Here is a 16,530-nt window from a genome sequence, read left to right as displayed (position 1 = left end):
TGTTCACTTCTGTCTGTCTGTCGTTGGTGATGACAGTGAAGGTCTCTAACAGAGATGTTCAAAGGGATGAATAGATTCTTTGATATAATAGATATTTGTATTAGTAAAAGAAAGAAACATTTCCTGGGGGAAATATTAGTAATGCTCTTTTTTTCTTTTGTTAGTCTTTTGTTGTATTTGAATCTGTATTTGATTGACAGCAGCCGTTAAATTGGGAAAAATAAAATGTAAACTGTGTCCATGGCCATGAGCAGATGACGCTTTAGTACAGGGAGAGAACACACAGCAAAGTGTTTTGGACAAAACAAGCAGTGAACTTACATCACCATCATCATCATCATAACCAGACCATCTCTACCAACAGCCATCACATTAGAGATACTCTGTGAATTTAATCAACTATTATGGCCCTTAAAGGGTATGTGTGTTTACTTGTATTTATATCTTTGTGAGGTCCAGAAAAGGTACAAACCTATCTTTGTGGAGACATTTTGTCTGGTCCTCACAACTTGTTCATGGTTAAGACCTGGTTTAGTCCACTAGCATAGTACCTGGTACCACATACTATTAGTAGTACCTGCTCAGGCGAGGTTCCAAAAACGTGCTGAGTAAGTACTATGCGATGATTGGTCAGACTGCCGGCCACTGACTGGCCAGAGTGCCGTCACAGGAAGAGACGTCCCACACACTAATCAAGCCGAACAGCGTCAAACTGTAGATCAGTTAAAAACTACTGAACAATCCTAAAAACGTGGGTTAATCTCCAACAACTCCAGGAGTCTGGTGTAAAGTCACTAGTCACTAATGGAAAAACGCCATAAGACACAAAAAAAAAAAAGTTTGTGTGTATGTGTGAGTGAGCTGACCTCCACAGCATGGGCATACTGCTCCAGCTTGTCGTCAATCTTGGACAGGAGGACGAGAGGTTGTGTCTTCTTGAAGCTGTTACTAATTAAAAAACAACAACAACAAATCAATTAAATTAAACCCAGGTAAAGCCATGGCATCATTTTAGACATAAACCTTCTTGATTAAGACTGACATATTTGGCATTGGTATATAAACAATGTTGTTACTCAACGCTGTATATGCAGTGCAATAGCTGACACGACTGTTTTCAGATTGGTTCCCGATATGCAATGTTGCACATTTATCACAGTTTGTTCCGCAATGTGCAGTCTGATTACAGAAGAAGCTCTTAAAGAGAAGCTCTTAAAGGAAACTCATTCTTCAAGCAACACCTGGTTTCTTCACTCGTCCATGAAGTGATAGTAAATGAGTGAGTGGATGAGATACTGACACTTTGTCAGCACTGACTTTGCCGAGCACTCTTCCATGACCCACAACCAGCAGATGCTCTCTCTCTCTCAATGACAGCATAACTGCCAGGAATTAAATTATCACCAAAACAAGATCTACGACTGCTAAAGTCTAACATAGATTGGCAATATGTTCACTGCTTTTTCTTGCTGTTTTCTGACAGTTTAAAAACCACTTATTTCCCCACACTATAGAGAAAATTTGCCAGTTTACATAACAGCACACAGTAGTTGTTAACACACTGCTGCCTCCATCAGACCAATTATGTTTTTTTTTTACATCTTTGGTGTTTGAAATTCTTTTTAGGATTTGAAGTGACACAGACTTAACAAAAGAAGCAGCAGTAGACCAGTGCAATTGAGCGAAAAAGGCGGATTTCCTCTTTGGACTTTGATAAATCTGTATGTCTTCAAAAGTCGGACATTCACATGTGGTCACCGGGAGTCAAAACTCAAATCTGGGTTTGTCAGTGTATACGGTTTTGTGTTAGCCTCCGCAGATCCAGCACAGTTTTATTCTCTCGTTCCAGCTGTCCAAACTCAACCTCCACAAGCATCTCCCACAAACAACAAAGCTCCCCCTCCCTCACTTTACTTTTACATTTTACAGCCCCAGATAGGAGACGTGCTGCTGGATGAAGTCATTCCTGCACATCGGGGGAGGAACCTCATTCATCATTTCAATCGTTTGGCCTTCACATGTCTGAGGCACTGCTGCATTTTCCCTCTCTCTTTTTTAATCCTTTAAAATTAGATGTTTGTTCATCACTCCCCGTATCTGTGGGGAGTGAGGAAGTCGGAGCCATTCAAACTGTGAGATGTCTGACTTGAATGATGTCAGGACTGATTGAGGAAATGACATCACATTTTTAATGTGAGTTTTTTTTTAGCTGTTCCCTTCACTGCTGGAAGCGCTGGTTTTGAGTCTTATCCACAGTATTAAAGTTAGAGGTTAAAGTAAAAGAGATTTTAATCTCAATTGTAAAGCAAAGGTTTAATAGAAGGTGCAGTTCATCGCAGGGCCAACAACCTTTAACTCTCACATTCACACTACGGTCAATTTAGAGTGTCCAATGAACCTTTGCATGTTTTTGGATTTGTGGGAGGAAGTACCCAGAGAAAACCCACACACACACGGGGAGAACATGCAAACTCCACACAGAAAGGCCTGAACCGGGATGTGAACTGGCAACCTTCTTGCTGTGATGGAACAGTGCTAGCCTCATGCCCCATTTTGTATCAATGAATTTGATCATGTCACTCAAGTGGACAATAACTGTTATAAAGGGTATAATCTCATCAATAGGCTTTCAATTATAAACTTAAGGATGAAAATGAAAACATTAATGCAACTTTTGTTATTGCAAACAAAAGTTCCTGGTGCACTCATCTCTGGATAAAATGATCAACACAAAGGCTTCACTCCTGCTGAGAGCTGCTGAGAGCTGCTGAGAGCTGATAACTAGCTGCTGCAGACTGCCTGGAGCCATCGTAGCTCACCACCCAGCATAGACAATGCAGCTGCCCGCATCTGGACGGAGTTAGGCAGCACCATAAATCATGGTGGCAGAGGAGCGTGATGCACTGAGTTAGGTGGAGAGGTCACCTCTGACCCTCTTCATCAGTGTTTATCTTCAGACAGTGGAGGATTAGCCAGCAGGGACAAACTGACCAACACAAGACACTCAATAAAGAGTTCTGAGTTTTGAGAGTCAGTGATTTCAAGTTTGTGCCAAATGATTTAATGTAAACAGAACCATGATTTTAGGTGAGATGTTTCTACATGAAACACCAAGAAAACGTGATGATAATGTTCATGTTAAATGTCAATGTCATGAGGTTTTGGATGGGATGTTTACCTTTTCTTCAGCGAGCGGTTCAAGGACTCCGTTCTCTGTGTGATCTGAAAGAGCAGAGGAAGAACAAGGAAAGTGATGAACACAGGTCAACGTTCCTCTATGCTGCTGCTTTGGGCCACAGACTGCCACGGCTCTGTCCAAGACAAACGGAGCAGGGTCGACTGGCCTTCATCAAATGTCCCCGGAGAACGAGAGGTTGATTTATAGGTGTGTGTTTTTCGAATGAAAACAACTGTTTCCTGAGCTAGCTGTCAGGTTTGATGGGACTTTAATCCCAGTGTTATAGTTTTTGATTCTGCTCCAACCCTTTTTTTTGTCTTGCTGTACCAGTGTTCTTTCTAATGTGTTGTGACTTGTTTCAAAACCTCACAACACAAAAGTGATGTAAAGTCACCTGAACCTCTGCTTTCAAAATCAGCTCTAGCAATGAGATGCTGGTGAGGGACTGGATGGTGCCAATCCTGAGGGGTCGATACTTAACCCCTCGACTTAAATGTTTTACTTTTTCAAAATGAAGAACATGACAACCATGTGATACTGTATATGGTGAACTATCTGGCTTTATTCTTTTAAATAAGGTTTATTCATTCACAGATTTTTTACCCAATCTCCAAATGTATCTGACAATTAAAAAAAACACAGATCGAAGTTGCCCTTCATTCTCATCCTCACTCTTTCCTCATTCGCTCCAATGTCCAAAGTACAAAGGGTCAGTTATCAAACCAATGCGCAATGTAACACACTATAGGATTATTTTGTTCTCACTTCCCATGTGAATTAAAATGTTGTTTTTGTTGTTTTTCCCTTAAAATGGAGGTTTTTTTTTAACCATCCATAGGATCACAGCTGGATCAGACATTGGGTGGGACACAGAGGAGACACCAACATTTAGTCACACCCGGAATCCAAATCTGCAAGTCTTTAGATTACGGGATGAAGCCACATAGCCAACCAATGAATCACTTTTTTATTCCTGCTGCTTTTCTCACAGTGTGAGAAAACCTACCGAAAAAAACCGGGTGGGAAAAACCTAAAGAAACCTCACAGAGCGTCACAAGCAATGGATTCATCTCATGATCAGGTTGGAAAAAGAAAATCTGGTGTAAAGATGCTGAACACGCATGCAGTGTCATGCACACAAGCATTTCCAACAACACATTTTTTTTTCCCAAAATAAAGATTACATTCCTACATATTTTGGAACCAAATAAAACACATATATGTACAAATGTACGTATGTATAAAAATAGCAGTGACATGATATAGCGCTGTGTACTGTGAATCCTGGAAATCTAATGACACCACATGCTTCTTTGGTGCAGTGGGTAAACACGGTCTTATCACATAAACACACGCACACACATGCAACTTACAGACTGCAGCTGAAACCGTCTGCTGTGAAGATAACACAGGTATTTATCATTGAGTTTGTGAACATACTGTAAATCTGTACTGGTTAAAGGGACTTAATGGATCACCACGCCGAAGGACAGTTCAGCCTAAATAAATGGAATCAATCGATAAGTAAAGCCTGTCTCTTTACTGCTGCCGACCTGTCACGATTTTCCTTTCTCTCAGTTAGTCAGACAAAATCAGCTCATCAGTTAGGTGTGAACAATGATGATTATAGAAAATAATGATCATGTTGAAGCAATAATATGGTCTATAGGTGTTTTTTTTACCTTGTGTGTGGGAGTTTTGGGACTGAAGGGACTGAACATTTCATCATCGTCCACACTAGATGTGCTCAGGCTCTTCATTCTCTCTGCTGCCTCCATCCTCCTCCTCTCGATGTCCTCTTTCATCCGTCTCCTCTCCTCCTGAAGTCAGTTCACAAAGTCAGGTTTAGATTTAGTCAACTTCTTTCTAATCACATCTTGTCAATGCAGCTAGAAACTCTTCAGATTTAAATTAGCTGCTGGGAGCTATGACAGTAACATGGTGGTAATTTATAACAATCTGATGCTCCTGCTACCTTTTGGCTTTAAAAGATGATTCCCTTCTGTAGTTGTGTAAATATCTGAGCAAAACCTCTTCTGGTTTTTGTCAATGAAAGACACATGCTCACCTCCTCTTTGGCAAGCCTCTGCTGCTCCTCCTCCTCCCGTCGGCGCTCCTCTTCCTCCCGAAGCCGGCGTCGGTCCTCCCTCCTTCTCTTCAGCACTTCCAGCTCCTGCTCGGCCTCAGCCTGCCGGTCTTTCAGCTGCTCCAGTTCTTGGCTCTCCTTCACCTGAAGGCCTCGTCTGATCTTCTCCAGCCGCTGCTCCGTCTCTAGGATGGCCTCCGCCTCCTCTGGGTCTGTGGTTCTGCTACGCACGCCAAGGAGGTGTTACATGTGAAAAATAATTTCATTCATGCTCAGGGTATGAATGGTCCCAAAGTCCCAACAACTTTTGAAAGTGAATACTTCTGTCCATATATAAATGGCTGCCACTCACATTAGCCTTAGCTTATACATTTTAGTGAAGTATTTATTTAAAATGAAATGAAAAATAAATGAATAAATAAATAATTATCCTACACACCTGGTGGATCTTTTTGTCTTGTTGACGATGTGTGAAACCACCTCCTCACTGGCTGCGTCTCCATTGGTGTGGCTGTGTTTTGGCTCCTGGTGAAGGAAAACCTTAGACGTGTAGGAAACTTTCACTTCTTTCCTTTTCTCCACCTGCACATGGATGATTACAAGTGAGTAGATGGAATTGAAAACAGTGAGGAATTGACTGTCTGAAAGCTCAATTTTGTATATGTTTAAAACCTGACCTAATTATTTCAAATTATAACGACATGACTGGAGATCGTTAAAGAATACTTGACTTACTCTATGGACTTAAAAAGCTTTAATATAACTTGGTCTAGTTTCCTGCAACTTAAGACACAACAAGGATGATTTTAAACCTTTAAACATTTCATCGGGTTAGGAAGCCTTACTACTGGTTTTGGTTTTTGAGCCTCCTCTTTCCTCCTGATCATGACCTGCTCCATCTTCTCCTCTTTCTCTCTTCTGACCCTCTCGGCTTTAACCATCTCCTCCTCTCCTTTCTTTCTCTTCTCTTCCTCCATCCTGGCCCTGTCCGTCTCTTCCTGCTCCTGTTGCTGGATTCGGCTGAAGGATGTGACAGAGGCCCGGACCATCTTGACAGGTGCAGCTTTGTTAATTGTCCCCTCGTCCTCTTCCTCGTCCGCTTCCCCTCCCTGACAGAGCTCCTGCAGTCGCTGCTGCCTCTGTCTCTCTCTGCGCTGAGTCCAGTCGCTGAAGCCTTCGTCCTCATCCAAAGACGGAGAGCCGCTTGGTTTAAAGTCACTATTGTACCTGGAAAGGACAGTGAGGAGAGATGGGTCACAAATCCACAGAGCTCTGATGCAAATATCTATGATAATGTAATACAGTCCAGGACAAAGGAACAGAAAAGCTGTTGAACTCTGATTATATTTTTATGTTTGAGGGTTAAATCAAGTTTAGTCCACCAAACACGTTAGTCCAGCATGAAAATGTTGACGTTCCCACACCTGAATACCTGGAACACTTCATTGTAGTGTAGTGTATGAAAAAACATGTCACCAGTGTGCGGCAGATTGGTGTAACACATTTCTGCCCTGATTAGCTTCTGTAATCAGTGCAGCTGATGAATGAACAAGTAGCGTCCGGTACAGCTGAAATAACAAGCGGTGAACCAGCACAGGAAATGGAAGCTGGCCAGAAACACATACAGTAACGTTTATAGTCTCTCTGGGATTATTTTACATGCTTTGCATGTTTTTTCCAGTGTTTACTAGCCTCGGGTTTACATCATGTCTGCTGGTCTCATATTATACACAAGATAATAAGGCTGCCAACAATAATTTGCCTTAAATAGCACTTTTTAAGCAAGGAGATGGTGAATGTCTTGGCATTCATGTATTAACGCATTGACATTCCCTCCATTAGTTACTGGTATTTTGCCAGGGTGAAGTCACCCTGACCTTGACCTTGACCTTTGGCACCCAACATCTAAGTAGTTCATATTTGCAAGTTGTGGCAGTTGTGACACATTTGTAAGGTTTCGCTTTCTCATCCTGAGATTTTTCATTTATTAACTCAATAAAACAGTTTTGTCATTGACGGCCAACACTACATCAATTTAGTTTATCATCAAGTCAGTTTGTGCCAGAAATGAAAGGATTCCCCCATGGCCTCGATTCGAAATCATACTTTTAGGTAACAGTGATCTTCTTAATCTTTGACCTCTGACCAGCATCGTTGAGTCCAAATATTTGTGTCAAGTTTGAGAGGAACCCCTTAAATCACGACCCTGATGTTAGATACTTTATCTGGTCAAGCTGAGGCCACGTGGGGCCTTCGAGTTATTTTCCACAGTTCGTTTTCAGATATTAAATGTGACACTGTGTGCGGGTCAGCATTGATGGTGTTGTAATCTGAGGAGGTTGAGGTCCACCTGCCTCTCTCTGCCTGCGGCATAGCAAGAAAGTCTTGAACTTTGAATTTACCAACAGCTAGCACTCTGTCCATGTGTGTTCCACCCACTGATTAAAAGTAATAAAACTGTGCTTTGTATTCGCAGGAGCTGGCCGAAAGGAATTCCCTCAACATTCCCAACATGATTAGGACGCTCAGCCAGTCGACGGGGTCCCCGCTGCATGATGGGAGTCTCTGCCTGATCTCTCAGCAGCTAATCAGCCATAAAGAGCAGTCCTGTTTCTGTGTGTCGGCTGTCGACACCTGGACAGATTCCTGAGTGAAACTGCCTCTTCCCTCACACTCTCAAATCATCAGATTGTTGGATTTATTTGGTTCTACTGTCAGACTGAATACAAATCTGTCAGGGATTCAGAATAAATAAAATAAATGGCAAACATATACACTGTTTTTGAAAATATACACCATATTGTGCTTCAGCTTCATTACAACAGTAGGACCATTATTCTGCACTGTATAAATAGATAAGACCACAGCTTGGTCTTGGGTTTATGTCTGAACCCAATCTGATCTGGCCACAGTCACACCCTCCATCCTTAGCTATAGGAAAATGATATAGGTTAGTGTTAGTTGTTGTGTTTAGGCACTGTTAATGCAATAATATGGACTAGCATAGGATATAGCCACCACCATAGACAGAAGCTCCATCAGCTCCAGGATTACGGGCAACCCATGGCTAAGAGGATAGGAATTGGGCTTGTAACCGACGAGTCAAGGGCTGGGGGGCCCCTGAGGAAGGCACCCAATGGATGGATTAAATGCAGACGTCGATGAGATGCATCCAAGTGAAAAATTCCAGTATCACCATACATGCATAGAACATATCAAGCTTCATGTTAGAATAAATTCAACATGTATGACTGTGCTGAATTCCTTAAGAAGCTGATGCTTTAATTAAGGTTTTTATACTTGTATCATTTGTGGAAAAAGGATGACATAATACAAACTAACACGCTGGTCTTTTAACAGGATCGCTTGCTTTTTACCAAGCCTTGAAAAACCTTTATGGCAGAGGATTGATGTACCGCCAAATGACGTCTGACATCTGGAGACCCGCGAAACATGAACCAAATTCACCAAGAGGGGATTTTAATAAACTCCATCACATTACTGCTGCATCTTGAGCCGTAAACTTTTTAATTACAGAGTGCGGATACCTCACCCTGAGTCAGCGCAGCCTGAAACCAGCTGAAGCGGTGACGTAATGGAGGAGAAGGTGTTACGTGGTGCACGCCGTAAGCTGTAATTAAGAGTCCGAAATTATAAGTCAGCTGAAACGCCACAAGCTTTGACATGGCGGTACTTCTCCCTTGGGATGCATTAGCAGTAAACATTCCTTGGAGGTTGTGTAATGACAAGGCAGCTGTGTATTTGTCTTCACATCAGCACGACAGCGAGGGAGAACATTGTTTGCATCTTTTCTCGATGGAAACATTTGTTTTTGCGAAACCAGACGGCTGTAAAGTAGAGATGGTATGGCGAGCGGCGAGGAGCAACTGCAGCACGGTGGGCTTTATGTCACACAGCTGGGAAACGTGTCAACACACTATTAAATTCACCGTTACCACCCAAAAGAAAATACAGTCACAGTCATTGGACATGAGACGAGTGAGTGAATTATGTTCTTCACTTAATAACTTCCTCAGTTCCCATGATTGCATGGAGAAGGAATTCAGCCACATTTGGTTGTCATTGAAAATGTCCATCTTTTTAGGGTGAGACCAAGGCCAGACAGTTACAGTAATGACGAGAGAAATAACGTCATGACTGCACTTTGGGAGCTTTACAGATACAGAAAGTTCATGAACTCTTCTCAAACAGACTGAATAAAAGGTGCTTTTTAGTGAGGACGGTGTACTGAAAAGGCTTAAAACTGGAGCCAACAGTGATGGATGTCAAAACAGAGCTTCATCAGGGAGCTATAGGCGATGGAGTATCAACCTCTTAATTACACGTATTCATGTGCTTTCTATTTGTTATTGTGTCCCCAGAGAAATCAAACACCATATTTAATGGTTGGTAAGTTCTCACTGATACACCAAAAACATCCATCAACCCAAGAACATATTACATATTATTGCACCCCAACTTCAAATAACCAACCTGCTGCTAAAATAGACAGAATAGCATGATTATGTTTGTGTCTTAACTCTAGGACTGCAACTAATGATTATTTTCAAAATCAATATAATCTGTTTGGCTGAAATGTCAGGAAAAAAAAACACTCAAAATGGGTGACGTTTAGTTATATTGTAGTAATATTGTGGCCCTACTTTCTGGCACTTCACATAGTGTATGTGTCAAAGATTTGGGTTCGCTTGCTATTTTCTTTCTGTGTCTGTACTCACACATTCTCCTCTGTGGCCATCTCATTCTCTGGTGAGGACTCTCCAGGGGATGAACCGCTGTTCCTCCTTTGGAAAGACTCTCGAGCTCTCCGACGGCGCTCCCTCTCCACCTCCTCTGCGTCTTCAATGCTCCTCTGAGCCGTCAGCCTGAGGTGGAAAGGAGAAAGTGGCGTTAATAATGAGACAGTAATATCAGAGTAGACAGATTCACAGACTTTTTTTTCTTCACTGAACCTTCACTGAGAAACATTTGTCATGCAACAAAGGCGACACTGATTCCTGACTCATCGGCGTCCGTTAGGTCGTGACGAGGCAGAGATCAGGCCTGAGGACCTTCTGCAGGGGCCTCAGAAAAGAAACCAAACCAGCTGTTTGTCGTCAGGATAAACACACGTGCTCTTCACCTCATGTCTGCCTGACATCACCGTATTTATTACAAACACTGTTAATCTTTATTTATCTGTAGACCGGTGATCCAAACATTCATACGCCCCGATTTCCACCGACACTTAGAGTACTTCACCTCAGACGAACAGCACTCAGTGTAGCTTGTTAGAGCAGTAACTTCTTTGTTTGTATGTGTTTATAACAGACAAATGTGGAAAATCATTCAACTTCTTGTTCTCTGCAACAGACCTCCGAACCAACAGATGCTTGTGAACTTCTCCACATTATTAGTAAGTCTGTAAAAAATGTAACCAACATTCAGTCTGGTTTTTACTTCCTTAACAAAAATCCAGTTATCCCATTCTGTTTCTCCAATGATGTGGATCGCTAGTCGAAATCTGGTCGCTTTATCTTGCCTTTTCTGGCTGGAAATTGAACTTAGTAAACTGTACTCTCTCCTGTACCTGAGACAAAATCTGTGTTTTTATTGGAACTGGAGCTGCTGGTCTACTGCTACATCATTTGGCAAAGTTGAGTCAGTCAGGTGAATCCAAACAAAGGATTCCTAACAGCACAGACACTAAATAACACATTTGAACTTACTGATGAAGGAAACTCTTAGATTTTCTCTATGGACTTTGGCGCAAGGAATAAATGGCAAAGAGAAACAAACCTCACCCTCCCACATACACTCAGCTGGATAGGTAAATCCAGAGTTAACAGATCCAGCTGATGTAAGGCTCAGTGAATCCTGATAACCCCATGAGAATCACATTGAGTTGATGTGGATTTGCGGTGCAGACCCTCCGTCTGTGTTGATGGAGTCTGGAGGTTTAACAGGTCAATAAGCTCCATGTGGCAGCTCAGGTATCGAGTAACACACGTTTGGCTTCTGGGTCACTAATAGATCCTTAATGGCCCCCCCCCCCCCCCAAACTTCACGTTCTCTTAAGAGAGGGATGAATTAATCTAGGACCTGCAGTGACCTCTGACCCTCAGCATCATCACAGGTATAGCTCTCGTTTTCCTTTGTGCCCTCAGGGCCAGTTCACATGCACCTACAAGCTGTGTGGGTTCTCTCCGGGAACTCCAGCTTCCTCACACGGTACAAAAACACGCAACATTGAGGACAATGTTGACTGGACACTCTAAATTGTGTAAAAGTGAGAGTGATTATCTGTTTGTCTCTGTATGTTGGTCCTGTAATTAACTGGTGACCTGTGCAGGCTGCACCCTCAAGTGGAGGATTAGAAAATGGAAGTTTGTTTGGTTGAAGTGTCATCTTCTTTTTCTGTTTGTTTCTCTTGAACACCTTTACCATTTATTGAATTATTTTACATGGACAATGAACTGTAAGTATGCTCTGTAAATATGCCATAGTTTGCCAAAAGGCTACGATAGTCTAATCGTCTAATTGTTTGGGTTGGATTTGTTGTTTTTACTATTTTATTCCACGTATCTTTGGTTTTAACCCCGCTAAAGGTCAAGTGTCAGGTATGACCACAGAAAAATGGCTCATCAATAAATGCCAAACCTATGCAAACATACTTGATGTACTTCTACAGCTGATACTAGTGTGACCTGAAGGTGTTTAGCTTTACGTCACTATGTAAACATAATGTAACATTTTATATTACGTGTTGGTACTGGCCTAAGGTGGCTGAGAAAAAAACAGATCAGCTTCTACAGGTGTAAAGAGCCTTTTTTCCTGGAGAGAACACTCTGTGGACACTGCGCAGCATTGAAAAGATTAGTCACAGCATCCACTTCACACTGTTTGATGATCACCCGACTGCACTCCATTTAAATGTGATCTCCAGCCTTTTCCGCTCCATGATAAATGGTGCAGAAGTTTGTCCAGAGGGAGGCCGGCTGGAATAACGAAACACATACAGTATGATGGTGGATGCTGATTCAGCAGTCAGGAACCACACGACTGATAAGCTCTACAATAGTTAGCATCAGATACGCTTCCTTTTCTCTCTGTGTGTCCTTCCTGTGAACAGGCGAAGAGGACCAGGGAGGAAACGGGTGTTGGGACAGAGGTGGAGAGGCCAGTGCACATCTGGAAGGCGGGTCAGCTGGGCGTGTCACTCTTGATGACGATGAGAACTGTGTTCATGTCATACATGTGGGCAAGGCAGCGTGGCTCTTACAGAAAATTTGAGAATATTAAGTTTTCAAAATAAAAGCTTTTCACAAAGCCCTGTTGAGCTGGTGCAGGGAAAATAAATTACACCTACAGATTACATTTGAATTAATTAATACTAATTAATTAATTCTACAATAACTACAATCACTTAAACAACAGTCATGACGTTACATGGCAAGGCAGGGATCAACAAACAGAGGTCAGTATTTCAGAAAAAGAGAAAGGGCCAGTCCTCTGTCAGCAAAATGTCTTGTTGATGCCACTGGTTCATAATGATAGAAAGGCAACAGTAACTCATAACAGGAACCTAATAACCACTCATAAGAATTAAGACGAGACGCTCTATGAATGCACAAACTCTAAAGTAGGGCTGTAATCAACCAAAGAAATTCATGGTCGACTGAAGCCCTGAAATTTCGACTCAAAATCGACAAGTCGGTACTCAAAACGGACGGAGCAACATAACGAAGACAAGTTAGCTTACCGTTTTCATATGACATGTTTGTAGTCGCGCTGTGATATGCAAACTGCTGCTGGCAAACTTTGCATTTGACTTTTTTTTTTTTTATCGCCATCTACTTTTGTAAAATGCTGCCACACTGTCGATGTCTTTGACATGGACGTTAGAGGAGGACGAGGACCGACTGTAACTCAACATTAAATAAAACCACCGGACGTTCTGTAGTCTTTCTGTCTCCTGTGGGTTGGGCTAATCCAAAATACTGAAAACAAGGGGGGTGTTCTCTGACGACACGCTGTGATCTGTGGAACAGGGGTGCTCTGAAAACACCCCCATTAGCACTTGCTACATTCCTCCAGATGAAATCAAATTAACCATAGACTGTATGAAATGAACACGGCAAAAAGTCGATTTATCAAAATTTGAGTAGAAGTATTGACTGATTAATCGACCAGTCGAACGGGACTTTACAGCCCTAACTCACAACAGCAGAAGGCCACACTGGGTGCCACTCCTGCCACTGTACTGTGTCATTTGTACCTAATAAAGTGGTCAGTGAGCGTATATGCCAAGTTTTATTGGAAATATGTTTGTGTGTTTGCCAAAATGGAGCCTATATTTTCCTTCATTCATCTTCTACTGCTTTATCCTCCACATGAGGGTCGCTGGTGCCAATCCCAACTGACAGAGAGCGAAAGGTTGCCAGTCCATCACAGGGCCGGAGCCTAAATCTTTTAATTAATAATTATAAACAGCACAAACATCTGCCTCTTCCTCTAATATGATTGTTTCCAAGGGAACATCATCAGACACTTTAGGAGCTTCTACTATAGTAGTGGACATCATAATACAGCCCTCGACCTGTTCCTCCATCTTTAGAGTGTGTCTGTGTTCATTTAGACACGAGCAGCGTGTGTGTGTGTGTGTGTGATATCAGGCCAAAAAACTCGTTGTCAGCAGTTTGTGTGGTGAAAGTATACACTTCCGACTCCTCCAGCTTTTCATTATGTCTCCTTTCTGTGATCCTGACTGTGGGATTTGGTCATACCTGGCATCGGTTCAACCATCTGATCCACACTAAATGATAAATTCACGCTCTGAGTGGTTTCTAAAATACGGGGATTAACAGCAGCCTTACTTCCTCCCACACATCCTGTACTTTCTCAAAACCAAAAGCAAATCTTTTTTTTAAAACTATTATCTAATCAAAGTGGCAAGGCAGAACAGATCCCCCCACACGCAAACAGCATTAGTCTGTATTGTATCAGGTAATGTTGTCGCTCTAGACAAAAGCAACATGCACAGAACACTTTCTCTTCCTCACTTGGAGTCATAAAGGGTTTTTTTTGTTCTCAGTTTGTTGATTCAGTGTAAAGTGACACCAGAGGCAAGAACGAGCATGCTACCTCTCCTGAAAACTTCCCAGATCACTGCTGACCTTTAGTCCTGGAGGTCACTGACACACAAAGCTTGCCAGAATGACATGTACCTGAGCCCTGAGCAGACAAGTGCAAGTAAATGGGACGAAATGAAGTTGTCAACAGAGACGTAAAACATTTTTAAACATGTTTTATTTCCTCAATAATGTGTTTTAGTCTAATTTCCATAGACAAGGACTTCAATTTATTTAGTAGCTTTTGCTACAACAGCCCTGTCCTATATCTATTATTAATTCTAGCTTCTTTGAGTACCCTGAGTCCTACAGGTCAGGGTGTTAGTTGCAGCCCTAGATTATATCTTGGTCCTCACTACAGGCTACAATGATGAGAAATTGATATGTATCTGGGGAGGATGACAAACGTGAGAAAAACAACACTTTTGGCTCTTTCTTCAAGGCGAAAAAAAGCCTTCGGTGTTTTGGATACACAACTGGTTACTTATACAGGCTTATAAATCTTTGTGGTGGAAAAAAAATATGCTTTCAGTTCTGTGGGTAACAAAATTAGTAGCAACCAACAGCAAAAACCAGAAACATGACACTTATACCTACGAAGCAGATGAAAGCTCCACCACCTGCCTACAGAGCCACTAAACCACATAATGTCGGTCGATCTGCCTGCACTTGTCCAGGATATAAATGTATTTTCCCGGCAACGTTTCACAGGAACAAAAGTGGCAGAGAGAAACTTAAGTAAGAACACATGCTGTCATCAGTCGCATGATTCAGCTGAGTGACGTGATAATGACAGACTCAGCGTGATAAGCCAGACTCCACGGAACAGAAGACATGGAAGGTGGGAAGACATTTGTGAGATGAAGTCACAGTAGTGTGTTGAAACAAGTCTGGGTGGCGACGGAGAGCGTTCAATCACTCTGACATGACAACACAAAGACACCACTTCCCAGAATGGAGAGAAAAAAACAAAACTTGCTGGAGTCACCAGACGAGTTGTGAGGATGAGGCCTTTAACTTACTCAGAGCAGGATGTGTAGAGTCAAACTGACGCTCGTCTTCGTTTTAGCGTGAGTCACTGTGACTGGGATTCATCACAGCTGCTGTTACCCTTATACTTAATATTAGTGTTGCATTATCTTAAATGTTGCAGCCTTTTTTTAAATTGGTGATTACTTGTTGAGTGGACTCAACAAAGGACATTATATGCAGTATTCGATACAGGGATGCAATTGTACTGCCAATATTGCAATATTGTGAAAGCAAAAGATAAGGTAAGCTATGACAAGACAATACAAGTTAAGATAAGCTAAGGTAGGATAACATAGGATAAGATAAGAGACAAGACAAGTTAAGATAAGATAAGATAAAATATGATAAGATAAGAGACAAGACAAGTTAAGACAAGTTAAGATAAGAGGAAAGACAAGTTAAGATAAGCTAAGATAAGACACAAGTTAAGATAAGATAAGATAGGATAAAATATGATAAGAGACAAGACAAGTTAAGATAAGCTCAGATAAGATAAGAGACAAGACCAGTTAAGATAAGATAAGATAAGAGACAAGACAAGTTAAGATAAGATAAAATAAGATAAGAGACAAGTTAAGATAAGAGGAAAGACAAGTTAAGATAAGCTCAGATAAGATAAGAGACAAGACAAGTTAAGATAAGATAAAATAAGATAAGAGACAAGTTAAGATAGAAGGAAAGACAAGTTAAAATAAGATAAGAGGCAAGACAAGTTAAGATAAGCTAAAATAAGAGACAAGTTAAGATAAGAGACAAGACAAGTTGAGATAAGATAAGATAGAGAAGACAAGGTACATCCTTAAGATAAAATAAGTATCACAACAAGGGTATTTACAGTGTTACAGCAGCAAAGACGGTCAACAAGTAAAGTTAATAAACATGCATTTTAACATCTATATATATACAATAAAGAACAGAGAGTAATCATAATCTATACAGCATGAGATTATAGAGGATTACACCTACAGTACGGTTAGTACACATGCTGGATCTAAAGTATAAAATCTTACTAACTTGAGTCTATACAGTATTATCGTATCCTGAGATTTTCATACGATAACTTTCCTAATATCATATAAAATATTAACGTCTGTCTCCCCAAC

The 16,530-nt window shown here is 41.4% G+C and overlaps 1 protein-coding gene across 4 annotated transcripts in view; it reads right to left on the bottom strand.

Annotated features, from left to right (window-relative positions):
• Positions 1–16,530, bottom strand: part of lsp1a (lymphocyte specific protein 1 a) — a 34,845-nt gene that overhangs the window by 8,821 nt on the left and 9,494 nt on the right. For 2 of the 4 annotated variants that reach the window (XM_058645783.1, XM_058645784.1), the window contains 7 exons: positions 10,004–10,150; positions 6,110–6,491; positions 5,704–5,846; positions 5,247–5,487; positions 4,861–4,998; positions 3,179–3,222; positions 867–948 (listed from right to left, as the gene is read on the bottom strand). In XM_058645783.1, the coding sequence (XP_058501766.1) occupies positions 867–948; positions 3,179–3,222; positions 4,861–4,998; positions 5,247–5,487; positions 5,704–5,846; positions 6,110–6,491; positions 10,004–10,150 (1,177 nt within the window). Of the gene's footprint in view, positions 1–866; positions 949–3,178; positions 3,223–4,860; positions 4,999–5,246; positions 5,488–5,703; positions 5,847–6,109; positions 6,492–10,003; positions 10,151–13,026; positions 13,163–16,530 lie in introns of those variants that run through there. The other 2 variants (XM_058645786.1, XM_058645785.1) reach the window with 2 other exon arrangements.

Source organism: Solea solea, chromosome 12, assembly GCF_958295425.1.
Source record: "Solea solea chromosome 12, fSolSol10.1, whole genome shotgun sequence".
Lineage (NCBI taxonomy): Eukaryota > Metazoa > Chordata > Actinopteri > Pleuronectiformes > Soleidae > Solea > Solea solea.
Note: the sequence above shows the minus strand (reverse complement) of the source record. Positions and strands in the feature narration are given on the sequence as shown.